General features: G+C 38.9%; 1 protein-coding gene across 1 annotated transcript; it reads right to left on the bottom strand.

Moving 5' to 3' along the window:
* Nucleotides 1-2,465: 2,465 nt before the first annotated feature.
* si:ch211-216l23.2 (uncharacterized protein LOC565061 homolog) lies at nt 2,466-13,750 on the bottom strand. The gene is made up of 9 exons (XM_050073915.1): nt 13,569-13,750; nt 13,337-13,423; nt 12,631-12,704; nt 12,322-12,463; nt 8,210-8,409; nt 5,307-5,585; nt 4,962-5,129; nt 3,623-3,865; nt 2,466-3,156 (listed from the first exon to the last, which is right to left on the bottom strand). The coding sequence occupies exons 1-9, from the start codon at nt 13,628-13,630 to the stop codon at nt 3,119-3,121; spliced, it is 1,293 nt and encodes a 430-aa protein (XP_049929872.1). The 5' UTR covers nt 13,631-13,750; the 3' UTR covers nt 2,466-3,118.
* Nucleotides 13,751-16,428: the final 2,678 nt, after the last annotated feature.

Here is a 16,428-nt window from a genome sequence, read left to right as displayed (position 1 = left end):
TCATGAAGGGGTTGAATAATTTTGAGACTGCAGTAGTCATTAAAAGTAGCATTTTGTGTTGAATTTGGATCAAAACCCTTGTAATATTAGTTTCATTGAACTACTTAAACAGTTCTTGTGTAATTTGTTTATTGCAAACAGCTGAGAAATTGTATATTTTGCCAATAAGCCTAATATGCAATGGGGGTTGAATAAATTTGATTGCAACTGTAGATGCACACATCCTGTGATACTGTTGAAGGGTGGTGGTTTAGAAAATAGGAAAACAGAAAATATGAGCGTCAAACACTTCATTTCCTGGTGAATTTTATGCGCTAACTTATGCTAGATATGTCTTTATGTAAAGGCAAACACAAAATTCGGATGGCAGGTGACAATTCAAAATATAAAAATATAATAAAATGCAGTAAGCCTCTCAGGCATTCTGTCTTGCTTTCAGATATTTATTCTCATGTAGATCAGCTCTTCTCATTTAGGCCTAATGTTATCCCTGCTGAGTCAACACACATGTAGGCTTGACTTACTCTTCCACCCTCTTTTGTTCAGCAAAGTAACCTCTTTAAATGTGCATGTGGCACCTAATAAAGTCAGTAATTCATTTTAATTCAATTATATACCCCTAGACTTTAATAGCTCATATGTGTTGTGATGTTCATTGAAAAAGAATGAAAAACGTGGACAAGAATCTGCATCAAGAAACTATTGTTACTGATTGGCCAGATGTTTTTGGGTCATTTTAGAAGCAGTAGGGGATTTTTCTTTAAGCTTACAGCCCTTTTGGACATTAGTTTCCTCTATTTTTACATTTCATTGTATGTATTCTTATAAACAAATATGCCTTTATCAAAGTGTTCTCATTTGTTTGTTAACATTTCTTGATGTAAGCTACCAAAACATTTTTCTCAAATTATGCTTTTAAAAAGAAAAAAAAGTGGTGGGGACGTGTTGCCAGCATCCCAAGTGTAAATGACACCCATACCTATTCCTCTCTTCACCCTCTATCATGACAATCCTAAATCCTTACCAAAAATCCAGCCATTTTTTAGTGGTTACATAACAACTGACTGAGATGAAGATCCTCTGTGTGGAATCAGGCCTCACTGCTGGTAAATGAATTTACTGTCAAAAACTACAACATGAAGTTAAAGGCAAATCTGTAGCTCGGTTACTGATAAGTGCCAGTGAGAGCCAGTTCCATGCCAGTTAATATCCCATAGAGCGTAGTAAGGCCAAGAAATTGATGTTTATCTGCCCAGAGCAGGCCGAGAGTCAGATAACAGACACAGCTGAAAACACTGCCAGAGGGCATGGAGGAGCGTCTGAAACTAAACAGAAGAAGGTTCTGTGATCTGATGAAACCAAAGCTGAGATTTTTACCCACCATACTGAACACTGTATTTAGTGTGGTCCAAACACAACACATCATCAGAAACACACCATCACCACCATGAAGCCTGGTGGTGGCAGCTTCCTGTAGGGATGTTTCTGTGCAGCTGTCTGGTAGACTTGAGAGGATAACATGAATCCAGAACTAGTAGCAGGATCTGAAAATCTCTGTTCACTCATTCATCACACAGCTGATGACTGTTGTGCAGGAGATAGATTGGAGATTAATCATATGGTTGGCGGCTCTGTCCTTGGCTATTCCTGTAGCCATATGTAGGCGTTTTACAGAGCTTGAGCAGTTTTGTGAAGATTGTGGAAAAGCCAGTTATGGAAAACTGATAGAAGCCTTTTGACTCAGACTTAAGGCCTTATGTGTTGTCAAATGCGTCTCTTCTAAATATTGACATGAAGGTTGAATATGGAATTTATTTCTGCCTAACTCAGACCAATAAAGTGCTGCAGGACTGAGCCCTAAAACCTGCACTCCCGATTCACTCTTTTTAAAGTTTTTGCTTAGTTTTTTGGTTAAATGAGACTACAGACCATCATCACGCCAAATGTGGCTTTACAGTTTCAATGTGGTGGTGACATTTAGTCAGGCAACCATGGTGTAGTTTGTTTAAAGCCTTAAGTTTAAGCTTTTTACTTCTGCCAATTGCGTTTATGCTTAAATAAAAAAAAAAAAAAAATCACAAATGAATCAAGTGATTCATTTATGAAGATTATCTTACTGAACAAAACATTACTGGGACATAAATTGGTCCATTTTCATATTGGATGACAAAACAAAGTTCACAAACAGTCCAGATGTTGTTTGGCTTTTACTGCCAAACCTTCGCTTGTTGTTCTTCAGTCAAAGTGTCACTGCTCCCACTTGGACAAAGTGTGAAAGGCATCATGAACATGCATGTAAGACAACACAACAAGTGGAGTGAAACAGAATGTAATTGATTATAGAATAATCAGATTTGTTGTTACAAAAGTTGTATATGTGAAAAGAAAACCACTATATAAACTCTAGGCTGACTTCTACTTAAGGTACAAAAAAGATATAAATGAAATACATTCTGAGGCAAGAATACAGCTTATAAAAACAAACTTTTAATTGGAATTCTTACATCAACAGAATTTCTGAGTATTCCTTCTTAATTTTTAAGCACCATCTTGAAACACTGTGCAGCAGGTAGGCTACTTGCTATATTCATTATATACAGAAAAATATAAAGTCCTATTACCATTGTGTAACCACTATAACCCAACTGTCCATTGGTGACCAGAATCTTTTCTGCATTCAGCTAGTGAGCTCAGATTTTTAATGTTTATCCTGCGTGGCCTGTCGCTGTAGCCTACTCCAACATTAAGGAAAGGCAAACAGGAAGTAGGAAACTTTTTTTTTTTTTTGAGATGACTTAGGGTGAAAAGCACAGTATGTTACAAAAAAATGATAACAAAAGGGATTTGGAAAATATACCTAAAATGGTCAGTCATTAGAATACTCCATGCCATTAATCCATCCACAATCAGATGATAATATCTAACAATTTATATAACAGTTTTTTTTAAATCCGAGTGTTGGGTTACAACTTTTTAAAAAGAACAGGTATCCTACACAGGCCCCAGGAGTCTTTTGTTCTTGAGTCAGGTGAAATGTTCAAAACACTGCTGCCACTTGTAGCCTGCATGTTACAGTGTGTGTGTGTGTGTGTGTGTGAGTGGATGTCTCCATCATTCCTTAGTGTCGAGGGCCACCCGGTCGGGGAAGAGGGGCACCTGATCCAAGGGAGGGAGGGGAAAAAAATAAATATATACAAAATGTTACACAATTAAGTTTAATCGATATTTATTGTGTGCTTATACACATATTTTGTTTTAGGTCACAGTATTTCTATAGTGATGCCACTTATTCTGCGATTATCGCTTGTAACATTGTCCTGACCTATGGTGGCAGGGCAGCGTTTCTTTAGAAACATAGTGACCACACTCCAGTCTCCCCCAGGGTCACCCCTGTGAGTAAGCGGCTTCTGTTTGTGCCACAAAACCCCTTCAGTTCTGTTCACTATGTTAGCATCACTAGCTATGCTGATGCTTGCTTGAGGGGTTTCCAGGCCCAAAATTAAGTTGCTCGCTCACCAGGGCGACCTGGGGAGAGATCGGAGGATTGAAACACTGCAACTTCCATGTGGGACGGGATGACTTTAGTGTAAGTACAGAGCAAAGAAAAGTAGAAGTGACCCACCTGGAGAAGAGAGAAGTGGAGGGCGGGAACTCTTTAGAGTAGGCGGAGCTCCTCTAATAAGGGGAGGGCCCCTGGGACCTAGGTGGTATGGAGGGACATGGAGTAAGGGCCCACGAGGCACAGGGGGGTTGCCGTAGGGGAGGTGTGATGACAGGGGGCCTCGTAAAGCTGAGGGCCCTAATGATGGACAAGGAGGTCGATGTAGGGAGAGTAAAGGAGGAGGTTTGGTTTTGGGATAAGAGCCTAAAAAAAAAAGACCGAAGACATGTCTGAATGAAAACATCAATAAAATGAAGAAGCCAAAACAACACAAAAATAAAAGCGCTGTGTTGATTATCTTCCAAATAATTTCAAGTCTTTGAAAATAAATTGACATGCTGTACTGACATGAACTGAAGGCAGTGGCTACTTGGTAGAAAGAATCAATGTCAAGACTTCATTTTGTCCATCAAGTCTTTTTCAAACTGTTCCAGATCAGAGCCATGGCTTTGCTAAGATAGACACAACTGAGGCACTCTGTAAAATATATGGTGAAAATACAAATGTGCCGTTGCAGAAATGTAACCATACTGGTAGCACTGTTGCTCACAACTTTCTCAGTTGGTCGCATTCTGTTTTTTCCTGGTACAGCATGGTATTAATCAATGACCAGGCAAGCTGATGAATAGTTGTCTGAATTTACATAGTTTAGTTTTGTAATCTGAACATTAGGTTTCTCTGCCTGAGCAGTGGCTGACATAATAGGTCATGTTAGCATTAGTCTAATCTAACCCCTGAAAAGAAGTCAGGAGGGGCTCAGTGTTTCAGGCCATGCCCTCGTCACTGTAGGTTTTGTGTTTCGTACTGTTGTAAACCTTCAAAGTGTCTGAGTTGGAACCTCTTGTTGTCTCTCCCTCCCTACTCTCCTCATTTTTACAAAACAATCAGCAATAAGCCGCTTCATTTTTGGAACACGGTAACAGCTAAATGGATTGTTTCATAAAGTTCTACGCTGCTACGAACTTTTCAGAAAATAAAAAGACCCTTTAAATCAGTGGTTCCCTTGCAAAAATATCAAGTTTGTAAAAACACACTTTGTTTTTAAGTACAGTAAATTTACGGCGCAGAGCTCTTATTTTGAAGTGCCTTTTCATAATGTAGAGTGAGTGACCGATGGACAATTACTTGACAGAGACATGAACAATCTCAAGGACATGGCCAAACGCCTGTATGACGCTGAATGCATTAAACTGTATGGACCTTAAACTAATGACTAAGGAGAAATCTGGACCCCATGGCTGGACCAGTTGGGAACCACCGCTTTAAATAATCAAGGAAGTGATTAACTCTCCAGTCTAACCTGGTGAAGGCAGGAGTGGAACAGGAGGTGGGTGGTGCTCCATCATGGGCCCACCTGCTCCTGCTGCAGTCTGAAGTTGAGGGGGCCCAGGTGGAGTGGGGAGCAAAGGAGGCGGTTTTCCAAGTCCTGGGGGTAACATATTATCCCTCTCCCCCTCAGTGTTGGAGACTGGAGACACAAAAGACAGAAATAATAAAAAAAACATACAGGGGAACCACAATTGTCAGGAAAAGTATGACCCAAAAAGAAGAAAACAACAGTTATTAAGTTCAAGGTGCAATCAGTAATATTGACAAAGTTCCAGTCCCAGCTCTTTGAGGTACTACAGTTTAGCCAGCGCCCCACCTTGTGTGTGCTCCTGCCGGGAACGGACGTACTCTGAGATGGTTTCCAGCTCTTCGGGGTAGAGATGAACCCCCTCAGCTAACAACAAGATGAGCTGGCGGGTTTCAGAGGGAACAGCATGGCGTTCAATCTTTTCTCGCTCCAGGAAGTCATCTAGCAGCTGTGACGCCTGTGCTGCACTGTCTGAGGGGTCCCTCGGAGAGCGCTCTTTGACAAGTCCACGACTGTACTCAGCCACAACAAAGTCCATGGCCTGGTCTTTGGGCATGTTGCGATGGACTGGGGGTGTTTGAAATGTTAATGATGAGTTGAAAATAAGACAAGCCAAAAGCTGTAGAACTAGCAGTAAAATCAATGGGGTTCTGGCAGGTTACTCAGGTCACACTGAAATCGGTTTCATTTTGATGTGATGTTGGTGTCAGCTAATTCACCGGAAATATGGATATTTTGGTAGGTAGTACTTTTGAATGGGTACTCTTGAATGCAAGTTGTTGTTGTAAGAGGAGGGTCAATGAGGGGGATACAACTTTGTAAAGATGTGCATTTAACAGTAGCTTTTTTGTGCTGCATTATGTTCCAGAACATAAAATTTTAAAGTTGCATTCAGACATATGACACCAAAGCACAATAAATACATTTTAGATTAACTGTGTATTTAAATTATCTGGTGCAATATTTTATTATATTTGCTTTAAGGACATGCATTATCTTGATTTCATTTTACTGATTTTAAGTGGGTTGTGGAGACAAGAATGTGTTTTGATTTCTGTTTTTTTGTAAGCTACACAGAGTATCATGTTGATTGAGTAAATGCATCCCTTTGCACAGTTTTGATGTTGTTGTTTTATGCAATGCAAAGCTGCAATCTGTATTATCCTGATTTGTTTGTGCATGTATCAGTTTTTGTGGAAAATTTAAATCAACAGGTCACTTAACCTAAGCACACTCAGTGACGTGTATTCCCACATGATGAAATTGTTTTTATTATAAATATAGTAATAACTGTAGTTGGGGAATATATGAGTTCTGCATGCTATTTGTTGATTTCTTTTTGATCAGTTGTATGCAGATCATGGTATAGATATTGACAGTGTCACTTTTTCATAATGTGAACTGCATATTGTTTCATATGGACTCACCTTAAAGGAAAACTATGCCTTATTACAACTTGGGTTTTGTTTTCATAGCTCTAGTTGTCAGTAACATTGGTTATGATAACATCTTTCTGAACGTATCAATTGCCAAGGTGTCCAAACATGACAGCATTGCTAAGAATAGGTCCAACAGGGACACAAGTAGGAGCAGTCAGTGTGCACTACTAGGTACAGAAGGTCAGAGCTGAATCAGGAAGTCCGTCTGTAAACTGTTATGTTCATGATAGATAGTTTTAGCGATGTAGCTGTGTTCACAGACCTCAGAAGTTACTTTGTGGAGTACAGTGTTACCATAACTAATAAAGCCATTGCCCCGAGCTGTGAAAATAAACACCAAGTTGTGCTGAACCACAGTTTTCCTTTAGAGGAACAGTTTAACATTTTGGGAAGTTTGCTTATTATCTTTGGATACCACTCTCCATGTCTGTACTGTTCAATATAAAACTCCACCAAGCAGCCCATTAGCTTAACTTTAATTTGTCCAAAGGTAAAATAATTCACCAGGGCCCAGATAAGATTAGTCCAACACATAACCCCCTGCAAAATCCCAATGTGTTATTTTTTACATCATTTTGAGGTTTTTGTACAGAAACAAACAAAACATAAAAAAGTGTTCATTAGTGAGTTTTAGAGGCAGGGATGGCTTCATATGTATCATACAGATATGAGAGTGATATTGATCTTCATCGAACTCTTGGCAAGAACGCCAAACCAAAATATGTAACTTTGGTACTTTTGGACTCCTTACAGTTTGTTATGTTTGTAATGTTATGTAATGTGATGTCAAAGTGTATACCAGTGGCAGGCAGTGAATGATCCGCCAACAGAGTGCAGTTGTTGTGTATTCTGGGAGAATATTGTGTAGCTTTGATGGATGTAGAGATGAATGTTTTTCTATTTAATATAAATGTTTTTAGGGCTGTACCGAAATGTCCTATGTTTTACATTCAAAGCCTTTACTGATGTTTTCAAATGAAGCTTAAGAGTGTCTGTGTCATATTTCAAGCCATCATGTTTATTAAAAAAAAAAAAAAAAAAAAAAAAATCCTCAAAGTAATTTATCTGATTAATGAGTTAGGACACATTCACACTGGCGCTATTTGGTCCACTTTAAAACCAACCCTGGTCCACTTCCACTGATAGTTTGGTTCATCTGGAGTGGTGTGAATGCTCAATCGAACTCTGGTGCGAACCAACGAGCGAACCCTGGTCCGCCTGGTCTCGGTTCACTTGCAAGTGAACCCTGGTGCGGTTCACTTACAGTGGGAAATGCATACAGACTATCCAGGGAACCAAAGAGACGAAGTGAACCAAAGAGAGAAGTGACGTAGAGTGCAGTGCATTTGGGGTAGAAAAAAACCAAAGCCAACAGCCCAAACCGCGAGAAGCAGAGGTGACAATGCTAACCACTGCAGCACCATGCTGCCCTATGCAAAAATAAACAAATACACAAAAATCTGCGCAGCTATCAAATCATGATTGAGAATTCAAATGTACATATTATGAATGAAGCTTCGAACTATTCAGTACAGCCCTGAAAGTTTTAGTCACAAAGACCATGTTGAATTCTACATGTTGACATGGGAGTATTTGCTTTTATTTTGGTTGTGTGCAAAATGTATTTTAGATTGTGTGTTCAAAGGTTTTGGTCGAATCTATGTTAGACCACATTAGACCGTTGAAAAGGGATGGAGGGTTGTAACTGTGGTGGTTTGGCTGAGATTGAAGGAATGAGGGGCAGGGACTTACTTTTGAGGGATTCTGAGAATATGATAACAGTGCAGGAGGACAGAGCTACATTTGTCTGCTCCACCAGAATACATAACGGGGAGCCGTCAGCTCGGATATCCTGCAGAGCCCGGGTCAGGCCCGACTCCGCCTGAAGGTAGAACATTTCCACTGACAGGCCACGCTCCTGCAAGCACTGGCTTAGCGATTTGGGGTAATCCCTTTGAGAGGAAGAGAAACACGTTGTTAACTTGACATTTCTATATTGAGTGACTCAGCTGGCATATAGAGAATCCTAAATTATATCTCTGAGAAGAAATTAATAGAGGGTTATTTTATGTGTGTTGTGTGTATGTCAGTTAATACATCAGGTGAAACAGAGGGTCTTATTCATATTGAAGACTAGAGTGAATTTGCAAAGAATTGTGGTCCTTCTGTCAAAGGAAAAACCTACACACACACGCAAAACAAAACTTTTAACTGTGGCAGCAGCAGTTAGGTGTAGGTGAGTTTGGTTGCATTTTAAAGTGCACATTTCCAAAGCATCAATGGTGAGGGTCATGTTTTCATATTAGTTCTCAGGCCTCATGAAACACTTCTTCTCAGATTTATTCTTTGCTCCAACATTCAACAAACATACAAAGTGAAAACTATGAAGTTAGTTTTAAGTTGGATATTGGACAGACATTCACTCTGGATCCAGCGGCATCTTCTCTCTAAGTTTCAGCCTGTGTTGGCAGTAGAGGGGCAGACAACTCACCTCCTAGCCCTCAGATTTAACTGTTACGGTGTGACTGACCGATCATCAATGTATTACTGTTTAAATAACACAAAAACAATGTTTTCTCAATACATTCATGGTGACCTGCCAATATAAATGAAAATTACGATTTAAAAATTATACTAAATTGGTGAAAATAATGTATTTTTCCCGGTAACTTCCATGTAAGGTGTTACACTGACTCAAATTTAACACCAAAATGTTTAACTACACTGAAAATGCGGGACACACATCTGCATATGGGATTTTAGCATTTCTTCCATTTTAGAGACAGCATTTAAAGCTGTTGGAATCATGAGAAGTTGATAATTTAGGTGTTGAGGCTGATATTTAGTCAGTAATATTTACGTGGATGGATGAATCTTCATATAAAATAGAACTTTAAAAAGTTTCCATATTAACTTTGCTGAGAAGCTGCTCAAAATATTCCCTTATACTTAAATTTAAAGTAGTTTTTACTGTGCAAGTCATTGATTTCAGTCAGATCCGTCCTTGGCTGTGGCATAAGTGCAGATAAAGAAGGGAAAATACATCAAATGGTTCAGTTAGTAGTTTTTGAATGCAGGTGAATCATAAAAAAATGGTGCATGTAATTTTAAAAGTTGCATGCACCATTGTATGTACACAGAAAGAAATGTTTCCAGCCTTGTGGTTATAGTTCACTACTCCTAACTGTGTCACACTACCATAAATGCAGACACAGCTGCCATATTTGGCAGAGCTTCATAGTTTCCATTTGTGTATGAGTATGTTGTGCATGAATTAATTTTGATGTTGCATTGTGTAGTGAGTGTAAATGTTTTATGAACTTCTACTATTAATGTGTACAGAGGATGCAACGGTGTTAACAATACATAATGTTTGTCACCAAGTGGGGCAAAGGCAGATCAGTTTAATGGTGTTCATTTATGTGCTCACGACAGCATCCACTGCTGAACCATTAACAACCATGTCATGAAAAGATAATGCTGAATTTCCCTTTATCATGACAAAAGAACATTTGATTTGTGTGTAGCATGTCACTGGCATGTAATGGAAGCTTTTGAGTAAAATGAAGTTGTTTTTAAAGAATGTGTGATCCAAGTTATATTTCATATGTAATGTACAGAGACTATAAATGCCATTTGATGACATTTAGATCAGACTTTAGTGCAAAACTTTAAAGCTTTGTTGGAATGGTGTGTTTGTTTGACACTGTTGGAGACACATATGTTTCTGCTTTAAAACTGCTGTGAAAGGGTAGCCTGGATTGCATTCTCTATATGCATGTATAAAATTGATGTGTATTGGCTAAAGGTATGATTAATGTTATGCCTGAATGATATTGTACATTTTTATATGTGAGAGAAGATTGTAAGGTCACTGTGCTGATAGAACACAAAAACACAGCTCTTAATGTTCCTCGTTTCTTTGTGTGAGTGTAAATGGCATATAGAAATCAGACAAATCTGGTCAGTGATAAAATTGCATGTTAAATGAAGTGAGTGAAATTTGGATTTGGTGTTTGTGGACCTATTATTTATCAGTCACCTACTACAAAATAGGCTCCTGAGGATAGGAGGAGCAAAGCTAAGATTTGTGGAGTATTAAAAAAAACTTCATATAGTCTCAAACTATCTTTAAGACAGTAAGGATGATGACATGAGTAAGGTTTATTGCTATCAGGAGGAGAGAAACAGGGACTTGCCTGTCAGTGATCATAAATCAAACTTAATTGGAAAGACAAAACATATAGTAAACATGTTGAACATTTCAAAATGATAATCTGGGCCTTGTTTTCCAGGTTTTGTTTTTGGCATGATGACTGATGACGATTAACCATCTCACTATGGAGCGCTGCATACTGTGTGCTCCTGTCAAATACTCTGAAACGTAGGGTCAGCTGGTTATCTTCAACAGCTGAATCTAAAAAATCCAAAACAGATCCAGCAGTTGCTTGTAGCTAGTCTACAAAACAACACTGACTGACAGTAATCCTTCAGGTTTAATTTGAGGATGTTTACATGCAGATGAAGTGCAGGAATTGGGCAACATTTTAAACATACTCCCTTAACGTCAGGGGGCTTAACATTATTGACATCTGATGTACAATATATTGATTCTCAGTGGCCAAAGTATGAAAGTGCATTTGCAAGTAAAGTAAATAAGTAAAACATAAACAGAGCTTTCGTATTAAATCACTGAAATCAGCGCTAGAAGACGAGCAGGTGGTAAAGTTAACTATGATGTGTGGGAGCTAGGGTTGGGTACCGTTCATATTTGAACCACACCAGTGTCCAACGGTACCTTTTCTAGGCACTATACTATCTCTGTAATAACAAAAATTCAATTTTTGAACAAGCGCAGGAGCAACGTAGTAGACTAAATCGCAATTCTGCTCCTCTGCTTTCTTCTTATCCCACATAGAGCTAATCTTGTCTCTATCTGTCTGCTTTTGTGTGTGTCTGCTTATCTTGCAGCGATAGTAGGCTGCTACTAAAAGAATACAGAAAAGAAAATAGACCAGATGCAGGGACTATTGCAGCAGATTGATGTGCAATGATAGGTTTAGCTCTGGAGCAACCAATAGAGTGGCCAATGGAGCAGCTGGTGGAGCAGCCAATGGAGCAGCTGTAGGGCTCCATATCCGGCTTCCCGACACTTCCGCCAACTATAGGAAGCTTAACCTGGCAGCTCCATGAAGCTCCATTGCTAGCCTCGGAGCTCCATCATTGGCTTCTAGGCTTCGGAATGCTTCACAGCACTTGTCTAAATATAGCACACGTCTCTTGTCTTAAACCGGCACCCTCTCCCAGAAAGCTTTCACATACTTAAATTGGCACAGATGGATTTAACTTGAATAGGTACTCTGTAGTACCAATGTACTTCGGTCGGTATCCTCAAAAGCGCAGAGTCAGTACCCAAACCTAGTGGAAGAAAAACTATCAAAGTACAAGATGCATTATTGTTTAGTGAAAAATGATAGGTGTACAATCCCTAACATTTACTAATTGTGGCATATAAATCCAGTTTTCTTTACATGAGCATGGACAGTTTTTATTCAATCGTCTTGATGGGGAAAAACTAGGAAAACAAGGCCCAGGTATAAAATGACTCATTATCCTTTAGTACAGTATGTGCAAGAACATGTTTTGTCTTCTTACATCATTACATATTATATTAATTCCATTGTCATCTGTCACTGGCAGGGGAGCCTACATACAGAAGTCAAAGGTTCTTGGCTGCCCCTACTCCTAAAAAATGACAATTAAATGACATCGATCAGTCCTGGCAGCCAAGTATAAACGCTGCATGTAAAAGCACATTTCTACTTCAGCTGCTTGTGGTTTTGATTGTTGTTACAAGTACTCACCTGCACCGGTTGGTGACAGAGAGGACTACGCAGTCAGCTGGCTTCCTCTCCTCCTGCACCTGTCTGTAGAACTTCTGATACAGGGCTTTACGTCTGTCTGCTGGAGTGGAGCCCTCTGACTTAGCTGGCTTGGCTGGCTTGGCTAACATCAGACGTGTTATTTAAAAGTGAAAAAGAATGGGAAACCAGTTAGTGACAAAACATGGATATTCCTATTGAAAATTTGTGCAAGAGATAAAAAAGGAAATACATGGTGCTCAAGGTTGGTGCAAACTTTTTACTGTGATCAGTAAAGAGAAACAGTCTCACCATTTGGCTGATGCTTGAACCCCTCGAACTTCACACTACCACTGTAGTTTTTAATTTGCTCTAGTTCTTCATAACTGGAAACAGACAAACAAACAGATAAACAAGAGCATCTATTGTTACACTGTAAATGAGGGAAGTATACACACACATATGATAAATGTATTTAACCTAAATTGATATTACAAAATATACTACAGATGTTTTAACTGTAACTGTTTATTTGGTAGAAAACTGTTCCAATGAAAACTGTCCACAGTGAGGTTGGAGGACTGTCCTGACTGAACGCGACATTAGTTCTTTGGGGCAACACAATTGAAAACCCCTCACTTCCACACTGAGTGATGTGATAATAGCCTGAGCATACTATGGACCTCGACGTGGTAGTCTAATATAACAGGTGACTACTCTCAAATGCTTTTATTTTTGTTTCCACTCCAGTTGTTTTGAATGCAATTGTGCTGCTTGCCAAAACATTCCTATCAACATTTAGTGCAGTCAGCCATGTCTAATATGTCACTCCCTTGTCCACTATTTTACAGCTGAAAACAGAGATTTTTGAGGAAAAATAAGGGTCCGGGGGGAACTCAAAGGAAAGCTTTATAACGGTGACTAGATTATGATAACACATTATCTAACGTTCCCACACAAACACTGCAGATGCATGTGGTGAAACAGAGGCTTTGAATTGTGAGGCTGGTAACGTTACCTGTCCAGGGCATCCTTAAGCTCCTCGGCCCTCTCCTCTCTGGGGGGGTAAGGCGCTGCTCTCCGAAACATACGCAGCTGCTGAGCACTGTACAACACAAGAACGCGTGCCTCGTCAAATAACCGGTGGAAACGGGTCTGGTTTCAGTTGGTACACTGTTTTATTGCTATGGCTGCTACCTAGCATATCAACTGCTAATGCTAAACTCGCTACAGAGCACCGTTCAGCTCACCTTCCGTTTGGGTTGGCACTTGGCCGCCGGGCAGCTCCAGACGACTTCGCCCACGACGACATTTTATCTGAAACTTCACCCAAATAAAACCAAGCTTTAAATGACAAGGAAAGAACAAACTATTTCCTGTCGTTACACCACCAGTGTTGTACTACAATCTTCCCTGTAGCGGGAAGGAGGGGGACGAGGAGGAAACGGAAGTGGAGGAGGAGCCGCTCTTCTTCTATCAGTTGACTGACCAGCTTACAGGCGTTTTACTGCCACCTGCTGGACTAAATTGTTTACAGTGAAATTAAACTGGAATGAAACTGAACCTCTTTAGCAGTATCATGCTTTGATCCCTCTGTGATGCTTCTCTTCCCCCATACCTGGCATTGTACTCATTATGTCAGGGAAGAGTCAGGGTATCGTCCCTCAAAAACTATTTTAATATCTCGAAGATTAGGCCTGTTAAGTCATTATTATGATTTCATCAGCCAAGGTTTTGAGATATGTGCCCGTGGGATTTGAGTGAAATTAAATATTGTTTGTGGTGGAAATGATGAGCTCCTCAGCATCACTAGCCTATATGTTAATGATTGGACCAGTGATGGAGTGTTGACCTTATATCAAATAGGTCACTGCAAAGTTACATCAGACCTGACTCTTTAAAAACCTGACTGTCTGATTAACTTTTTTGTCCACAGGCAAAGTCACTATAGTCAATGTTTAAATTTCCCCAGTCACTCAGTTGTTTATTGAGTGGTGATTGAAGTAAATCTATCTATCATCAGTTGGCCAGTGGATGCTGCTAATTATGTACCCTGATTATAATTAGACAGCCTACTGTTGGGCAGCAGTAAGGCACATATAACTGCAACATCCCTGTTTTGATGCCAGCTTGAGACCTTTTTCTAGTTTTGCAACACATCCTCCTGTGGTTATATATCACTGGAAATAAAACACCAGTCCAACACAGCAACCACATGCATTTCCTCAGACAAGCAGGGCAGTCTTACTGGATCTTTACACTTGATGGTTCAAAAAATAATGCTAAAAGAACAACCTTAACATTTTAGTATTGCGTGTTCAAGATCCACCTATGAGGCTATATGGACAGCAACTGAGTTGCCCATTGGGGTGCTGTCAAACCAGCAGTGGATGCCTTTACTTTTAAGGAGAGGACAGAGTGAAGAAGAGGAGTAGTGTACAGAACACAGTCCCATGTCCAAAGGGAAAACTAGAACCACAAAACAATGCACGTACTAAAGCCCATGATTAATGAGATGTGTGATGTGTAAAAGTTTTTTTTTTTTTAATTTTCCAGTTTGCCTGTGTGTAATGAGAGTGTGCAATATTGTGTATAAAGGGAACAGATCATTTTTGCCAGCTACAGCAATTTTGGCCATGTGGGCACTCAGTGTATGCCAGAGCTGGATACTCCCCCAATCTCGCTGCTGGGTGGAAGCATTTAAAACCATACAATAAGCTAACACTAGGGTGTTCTCATCATGTATGCACAATGATCTTTTTGTGCTTTGCTTTAGAGGAAACAAATAGGGTCTCTGTGTTATCCATGTATAAATGTCTGCATGTTCCATGTTAAAAAAAAAGGGAAAGACAAAAATGAACATGCTTTAGCGTGTTTAAATTGACAATAATTTGTTGGTATGTAGTAAGTAGCCTATAACTGTACTGATTTCAATAATTACCCCTAATTCATGTGAATGTGACTTTTCTATCAAAGTTAGTGTTGCACTTCCATAAGGGGATCAAGTTCCAAAATACACTGGATACATTTCAACTCACAATGCCCATGTCTTTCAAATTCCATAGTATTTACTCTGATGACAATATTAGGGTTATTTTCTCATTCTTTAGAAAGCTCCATTCAGAGAAACATAAGCAATAGCCTACAACTGTTTTGACAGGCTATGAACTCCTCCTAAAGTACACTGAGCATCATGTATAAAGTTGGTGCAATGCCCCTTTAACAGCTTGTCCCATCTCTTTTAAAACCTGATGACAATTCAGACAACATAATGTTGCACGGTTTGCCTTGTGTTTTTAAATCTAAGTCGATATTTCCCTCAATATGAAACAGAAAAATAATTGATTTAGTGCTTATTTAACACTTAAACTGTTTGCTCAACCGTTTGGTAGAACACATATGGAGTTACTATCTTAATGAAAAATGAGTTGAACTGAACTCAACCTGATTGAGCTATCTCCACCTTAAATTTTCGGTTAAAGTACAGTATGTTATACAAATAAATAGATAAATAAGTAAAATACATGTATATAAGTATATATATATATATATATATATATATATATTTATTTATTTAGTATGTATAAACTTTCTGAATTCTGAAAGGTAGTACTGCTAAGATAATACATTTACATTTTTTATCATATAAGAAAAGGACGACTAATCACTGTTGTTAATAGCCTACCATCTATTTAGTGTTATTCTATTATATATTTGATATTTGACATGTAAGATGTATTCAAAGTACTGTAATGTTAAATATCTATAATAAATACATGGAATATAATACTATTACTGGTAATTTTATTGTTAACAAATTGATATCTGTTGATAACATATTACTAGAATTGTAACAGTATATGATATATCATTTTGTTTTTTTCTTTCTGTTTTCTAATTACCATGAAGTGACTTCTCGCCGCTTGGTGGGGCCTATATTTAAAAAACTATGGGGTCTGATAGAAAAAAACCCCCCATTGATTTTTGTTATTATTGCCCCAAAGGAAAGAATGCAGAGAATATAACCCATTGTTCTTTTCCCCAGTGTGGACATTAACAAGATGAAAAAACAACAAACCATTTTTCATCTTTATTTAGATTTAACAAAAT

This window comes from Epinephelus moara, chromosome 20 (genome assembly GCF_006386435.1).
Source record: "Epinephelus moara isolate mb chromosome 20, YSFRI_EMoa_1.0, whole genome shotgun sequence".
In the NCBI taxonomy this organism is placed as follows: domain Eukaryota; kingdom Metazoa; phylum Chordata; class Actinopteri; order Perciformes; family Serranidae; genus Epinephelus; species Epinephelus moara.
The sequence above is the reverse complement of the archived record's forward strand: the minus strand, read 5'-3'. Positions and strand labels throughout refer to the sequence as shown.

Coding starts and splice junctions, on each gene's coding strand:
- si:ch211-216l23.2 (XM_050073915.1), bottom strand. CDS start 13,630: ATGTCGTCGTGGGCGAAGTCGTCTGGAGCTGCCCGGCGGCCAAGTGCC. Junction 5,130..5,306: donor CCGGCAGGAGCACACACAAG/GTGGGGCGCTGG, acceptor TTGTGTCTCCAG/TCTCCAACACTGAGGGGGAG. Junction 3,866..4,961: donor TCCACTCCTGCCTTCACCAG/GTTAGACTGGAG, acceptor TTTTTTTTTTAG/GCTCTTATCCCAAAACCAAA.